The sequence below is a fragment of the Agelaius phoeniceus genome, unplaced genomic scaffold (assembly GCF_051311805.1).
Source record: "Agelaius phoeniceus isolate bAgePho1 unplaced genomic scaffold, bAgePho1.hap1 Scaffold_287, whole genome shotgun sequence".
Lineage (NCBI taxonomy): Eukaryota > Metazoa > Chordata > Aves > Passeriformes > Icteridae > Agelaius > Agelaius phoeniceus.
In genome coordinates, this window is record NW_027509924.1 from 719 (window position 1) to 7,117 (window position 6,399).

The 6,399-nt window shown below is 61.9% G+C and overlaps 1 protein-coding gene across 1 annotated transcript; it reads right to left on the bottom strand.

The window, feature by feature from the left end:
- Window positions 1–2,094: 2,094 nt before the first annotated feature.
- Window positions 2,095–4,023, bottom strand: ZNHIT2 (zinc finger HIT-type containing 2). The gene has a single exon (XM_077173149.1). It carries the CDS (start codon window positions 3,773–3,775, stop codon window positions 2,525–2,527), a length of 1,251 nt encoding a protein of 416 aa, XP_077029264.1. The 5' UTR covers window positions 3,776–4,023; the 3' UTR covers window positions 2,095–2,524.
- Between the last annotated feature and the right edge of the window lie 2,376 nt (window positions 4,024–6,399).

A 6,399-nucleotide genomic window follows, 5' to 3' on the forward strand; every position in this document is an offset into this window, starting at 1 on the left:
GGGGGACTGGGAGGGACTGGGGGGAACTGGGAGCACTGGGAGCAGAGCCCAGGGGTTAATGAGCTCTTCCCCCCTCTGTCCCCCCTGTTCCCCCCATCCCCGCCCCAATGTGTCCCCAATGTCCCCCTGTCCCCCCTTTCCTGTCGCCCCCGTGTCCCCAATGTGTCCCCCCCAGTTCCTGGTGCTCTCCGCGGCCCTGGGGGAGCAGCAGCGCCTTTGGGGCTCCCCCTCGCTGCCCCTGGCGCTCGTGGCGGCCGCGCAGGGGGGGGCGGTGCTGCGGCGGCTCAGGGTGGGGGGCACGGGGGGGGCACGGGGGGGGCACGGGGGGACCCCGGGGGGTGCAGTGGGGGGGGGTCTTGGGGTCTCCAGGGGGGTTTTGGGGTCCCCCGGGGGGGGGTTGGGGTGTTTTGGGGGTATTTTGGGGTGTGTTTGGGAGTGGGGGGTGTGTTTGGTGTGTTTGGAGGCTTTTGGGGTGTGTTTGGGGTGGGGTGGGGTACACCTGGGGGGGTCTCGGGGTGTGTTTGGGGGGTTTTTGGGGTGTCTTTGGGGTGGGGGTGGTTATGGGGTGTGCTTGGGTCTCCAGAGGATTGTTGGGGTCCCCTGGGGGGTATTTTGGGGTGTGTTTGTGGGTGGGGGATCTGTGGGGGTCTCACCTCTCGCCCCTCTCCAGGAGCTGAGCGCGAGTCCTGCCCCCGGCCCCGGGGGGTTCCTGGGGCTCTTTGGGGGTCTCGCCTGGGGCCCCTTCGGGGGTCCCCTCCCCGTGCTGCTGCTGCTGAGGAGACCCCAGCAGGGCTGGGGGGCGCCGGGGGGGCGGCCTGCGCAGGGCTCTACGGTGGGCATGGGGGATACTGGGGCAGCTGGGGAGTACTGGGGGGATTGGGAGGAATTTGGTTGAATTGGGGGCATTTGGGGGGCACTGGAGGAGATTTGGGGGGAATTGGGGGGTACTGGGGGCACTGGGGGGATTTGGGAGGAACTGGGGGATTTGGGGGCAATTGGATGAGATTTGGGGGGCACTGGAAGAGATTTTGGGGGGAATTGGGGAGATTTGGGGTCAATGGGAGCACCAGGGATTAATTTGGGACTATTTGGGGGAATGGTGGCGGGGGGAGCAGGATGGGGGTGGGGCGGGTTCAGGGGAACTGGGGGGATTTGGGGGGGGGGGGGGTCCCTGAGGAGCTCGGGGGGTCTCAGGGCAGGTTGGGGGGGCCCTGACATCCCCCCTCCCCTCCCGTTCCCCCCCAGCCCTGGGCTTGTGGATCTTCCACGGCGCCACCACCCAGAGGAGCCTCTTCAGTCGCGACCCCCGAGACCCCCGGGTGGCCGGTGAGACCCCCCAGGGCCGGGACACCCAAACGGCCGCGGATCCCCAAATCTGGGACCCGCCAAACCCCTGTTCCACCCCCTCCCCAGGTCTCCCCACGGTCCCCACGGCCACGGGGCAGCTGCTGCTGGCCGGGGGCTGGTGGGGGCTCGTGCGACGCCCCGATGACCTCGGGGAGCTGCTGATGGCCTTGGGCTGGACCCTGCCCTGCGGTGAGACCCCCCAAAACCCCGTGTCCCTCCCTCCCGGACACCTGAGCTCCCCAGAACCCCGTGTCCCTCCCTCCCGGACACTTGAGCCCCCCAGAACCCCGTGTCCCTCCCTGCCAGACACCTGAGCACCCCAAAATCCTGTGTCCCCCCTGACCCCCCGTGTCCCCCCAGGTCTGTCCCCGCCGCTGCTGCTGCTCCTGGCGGGGACGGCGCTGCGGGAGCTCCGGGCTCTGGAGGGGGAGCGGCGGCAGCGGCGCCGCTTTGGGGGGGCCTGGGGGGGCCTGTGCCAGCGCGTGCCGCACCGCCTGCTGCCCCTGCTCTACTGAGGGCCCCCCGGGACCCCCCGGGATCACCCACATTGCCTGTGGGACCCCCAAGGCCCCCCCCCCCCATCTACTGAGGCACCTTCGGGACCCCCCCTCCCCAACTCTCATGTGGTTGTTTCTAATTAATGTGGTTGTTTCTGATTAATGGCCAATCACAGTCCGGCTGTCCGGACTGTCCCGGTCAGTCACAAGCCTGTTATCATTCTTTTTCTATTCTTAGCCAGCCTTCTGATGAAATCCTATTATTTTAATACAGTTTTAATGTAATATATGTCATAAAATAATAAATTGAGCCTTCTGAAACATGGAGTCAATGTTCTCGTGTCTTCCCTCCTGTCCTGGGACCCCAGCAAGCACCACCACCTCCAACTCCCACCCCTCACCGTTTACTGGCACTGCCGGGACCGCTCCCATCAACTGAGGGACCCCCTGGGACCCCCCACACCCGCCGAGAGTGGAGACGTTCATCAGTCCTGTCCCATAATGAGCAGCTTTTCTGGAAGTTCATTTGTCCTGTCCCTTAACGAGCAACTTTCCCGGACGTTAATCAGTCCTGTCCCTTAAGGAGCAGCTTTCCCAGTCCCGGTTCTCTGGACGTTCATCAGTCCTGTCCTTTGACCAGCGGATTCTCTCCCGGGCTGTTTCCTTGCCATCTGCCCATCTCAGTCCAGCTCCTCGATCAGCCGCCGACCCTGCACCCCCTTGTCAGCCGGGGGCGGCCGGGGACCCCTGAAACCCTCCTCAACCCCGTCCCTGACCAGCCAGGGTCCCCGATCCCCCTGCCCCTCCCTGGGGGGCGGCCGGGACCCTCCCCAGACCTTCTCCAGCCCCTCCCTGATTTCGGCCACCGCCGCCTCCTCCGCGGCCACCTCGGCGTGAACCGCCCGCGCCTCCCGGGCGAGCTGGGCGAGCTCCTCGGGGGCGCCGCGGCTCCAGCTCAGCAGGAACCCGACCTTCCTGCGCGCCGCTCGGAAGCGGCTCCGCTCGGGGGGCGGCAGCGCCCGCGCTCCCGCCTTCAGCAGCCGCCACAGGTGCCACAAAGCCGCCGCCACGTCGGCGCCGGGGTCGCGACTATCGCGACCCTCCAGCAGCTGCGCCACGGCCAGGAACGCGCCGCTGTCGCCGAGCGGGCTCAGGGGCAGCCCCGCGGCGCGGGCGTCGCGCCGGGCGCTCAGCAGCGCCTCGGCCGTGCTGCCGAAGGGGCGGCGGGCGCGGAGCGCGGCCGCGGCGGAGATGGCGGCCGCGGGGAGCTCGGGCAGCAGCGTCTCGTCTCCGCCGTGCAGGCTCAGAGCGAAGGCGTAGCCGAAGAGCACGTTCGGCAGCTGGAACCGCACCAAGGGCGACGGGGCCGCGGCGCGGAGGGAGCTCAGCGGCGGCACCGAGGCCGGGACAGGCGGCGCGGGGCTGGGCCGGACTTCGCCGCCCTCCTCATCCTCCTCCTCCTGCTCGACCCCCGAGCCGCCGCCGAGCACCTCCACTGGTCCCCGCCCGCGCCACCACCACGGCCGCCACTGCGGCAGCAGCGCCGCGGCCTCCCCGGAACTCAGCAGCTGCCGGAACCCGTCGCGCTCCGCCTCGCTGAGCTGCTCCCATAGCCCGCGACCCGCAGGCCGCGCTGGATCCCCGGGCTCGCGTAGTTCGCGCAGCCCGGGCGGCGCGGGGCCCCGGGGGGGAGGATCGCGCTCGGCGCGCAGCGCCTCAAGAACCTGGTCGCGGTAAAAGGCCTCGGCGCAGGGGCCGTGGGCGCGGTAGCAGCGCAGGGAGCAGAGGCGGCGGTGACAGCGCGGGCACGTATAGGGCGCCGCGGAGGCGCTGCAGAGCCCACACGGAGCCTCCGCCACCTCCGCCGCCATGGCGGCGTCTAAAGCTGCCGCCGGGGCCGGGCCCGCAACGCTCCGCCCCCCCGAGGCCATTGGATAATCAGGGCTCGCAGTCCGGGTGTCCCCGTCCCTTCATCGCTTTCCGCCGAGCTCCGCCGCTCGGGTTTTTCCGTCCCCGCTCGGCTCCTTTCGCTGACCGCGCTCTCTCCGCCGCTCGGGTTTTTCCGTCCCCGCTCGGCTCCTTTCGCTGACCGCGCTCTCTCCGCCATTCAGGCATCTCCGGCAGCACTCGGCTCTTTTCGCCGCCCACCTCCAAACCAGACCCGTTTCGCTGTGGCCAGTTAATTAACGCTCCCCCTAATTAGCTCCCTATGACAGAGCCTGCCAGGAGAGGAGGGACCAGGGCAGATGGTGCTCTGGGTGCGAGATGAGGGGGAAGGATGAGCGGGATCCCCAAGGTAAAAATTTTTTAAAATTGCAGGGAAAGGGCATTCCCCCTCAGTTTAAAAAAATCGGACAATTATGGAAAAGGTGTTTGGCCCCTCCATTTAAACTCCTTTTCCACTCAAACCTCATCATTTTTCTGGGGTTAATAGGTTGCACTGGGGAGGGAGTGGGGGGTACTGGGGTGGAGCTGGGGTGGAACGGAGAGTACTGCAGCTGGACTGGGAGCGTGGAAAGAGAAGGGTCCCCCTGTGACCCCACACGCTGCCCCACCTGCTGAGGTGCTCCCCTCAGCACAAGGGTTTGTTGTAGGCGAGTAATGCCACGGCTGACTCTCACAATTACGGGGTGAACATTTTGGATGTGCTAGGAGAAGTTTTGAGGATGTATAGTCACATTTCCCTGCCCCTTGCATTGCCATCAGGGGATTTTCAGCCCTGAACACCTCGCTGTGAATGATGGCTCTTTTTTTTCTGCACAGGAAGGAAAGATTTCCAAGCCAGTGTCTGCGAGAAATGTGATTTTAGGAGGCACAATCCCATTCCCTGGACACCAGCAGCAGCAGCCCCTTTCCACGGGACACAAAGGTTCCCGATGGCAGTTTGCAGGACATGTTTTGCACTGCCAGGGCAGCCACGGTTTTGTTTTGCTGCAGTTTTGCTCTGGGAAATTTGGGGTGCCCCCTCCTAACCCTTACCTGCTGCCCTTTAGGGGTCTTTAGGAGCAAAGAGGTGGCTCCAGGCTGGCACAGAGATGCTGAGAGGATGCAGTGGGGAACTTGAGGGTGACACAAGGAGGCTGAGGGGCAGGGGGTGCCTGAGGGTGCCAGGTGAGCCAGCCCTCACAACATGCCTAAACTCACCCTAAAAACCACCCCAACCAGTGGAGAGTGCATGGTGGAGGTTAGGGGGCCAAGGGCCAAGGTTGGGGGCCTTGAGGTGACACACAGACATTGCGGACTGAGGGGCACAGACAGGGGGCTTGACGCGGGGAGAGCTGGCATTGAGGTTTAGGGGCCTGTGGGCAGGAGTGGCTCCTGAAATTCGGCATTGTGCAGGGCGCCTCCCAAACCCAAGCTGCCACCACCATAAAGTCAGGCTGCTTTGTGAGTCTTAAGTGCCTCCTGCAAACCTTCCCTAGCTGTCCCTCGTTGTTAAGGGTTTTGATTGAGGGAAAAATTTCTCTTTTTTCATTGCTGGAGGGATTTAAATTGAGGAGAATCCTACTTTTCACAATATTTTTTGAGAATAAATTGAAGGGCAGAATTGGTTTATTTGCCATTTAATCAGTTTCAGTGGAGATAACTGCCCTGGTTTCTCATTTTTACAGGTTCACTTGAAGGAAGCTCTGTCTTTTTCAACATTTTAAGGATTTAAAAATTCATTTTTGGGCACTTCTTTCTGTGCCTTTGGACCAGCTATCTCAGAGAAGGGTGAGTCTGGCATGTTCTTCTCTGCATGTGTGAGTGCATGCTGACTGGATGTAACCTTGTGTGTGTGGCTTTTTTTTGCTTTTCAGGTTTTCCAACTAATTTTTAAATTTAGAATAAAAAATCCCCTGCTGTTTTTTTTTTTTCCCCCCCTGGCTGGGTTTTTTTTTTCCTGGGTCCCGGTCGGTCAGCGAGGCGACGTTCATTGCCAAAGTTTGGGCGCGGACCGTCCAGGAACTGGGGTCTGGTCAGGCAGGAGGATTTTTTGGAGGCTCCTGGGAACCACGTTCCTGAGGACCAATGATTGCTGGGGTGTAATTTAACAGTTGTGATCAGAGGGATGGTGAGTTTGTGTGTCATTTGAAGGGGGTGTTAATGGTAGATGAGTGCTGTTTTTTGTGTGCTTTTGTTGTTTTGGGTGTCCTGTAACAATAAATCCACATGTAATGAAAATAGATAAAGGTTATCATCTTGTGTTAATATGTGTGTTGTGTTGTATTGCTCTGTATTGCAGGGTGAGCACAGGGTGAACTCTCTCCTCCTTGCTGTGACACCTGGGCTGGCAGGGATGACACAGTGACCTCGGCCGGCCGATGCTGCCTGTGCCATCACCTGGCACTGACGTGTTTGATGAAAATCCTTTTGCTGGGATTTTTTTACTGAGAAGCCTCAGAACAGAAATGGAACCAATAACAATCTGCTGGCTGTGGAGTGTGGGCTGGAGATGGTTTAGCAACAGGGGCATCTTGGGTTGGTCTCCTGTGCATTGTTTCTACTTGATGACCAATCATGGTCCAGTGGTGTCGGGGCTGTGAGCAGGTTTTTATTATTCATTCCTTTCCAG

Excerpts from the sequence above, each read along its gene's own strand:
- ZNHIT2 (XM_077173149.1), bottom strand. The coding sequence starts at position 3,775 with ATGGCCTCGGGGGGGCGGAGCGTTGCGGGCCCGGCCCCGGCGGCAGCT.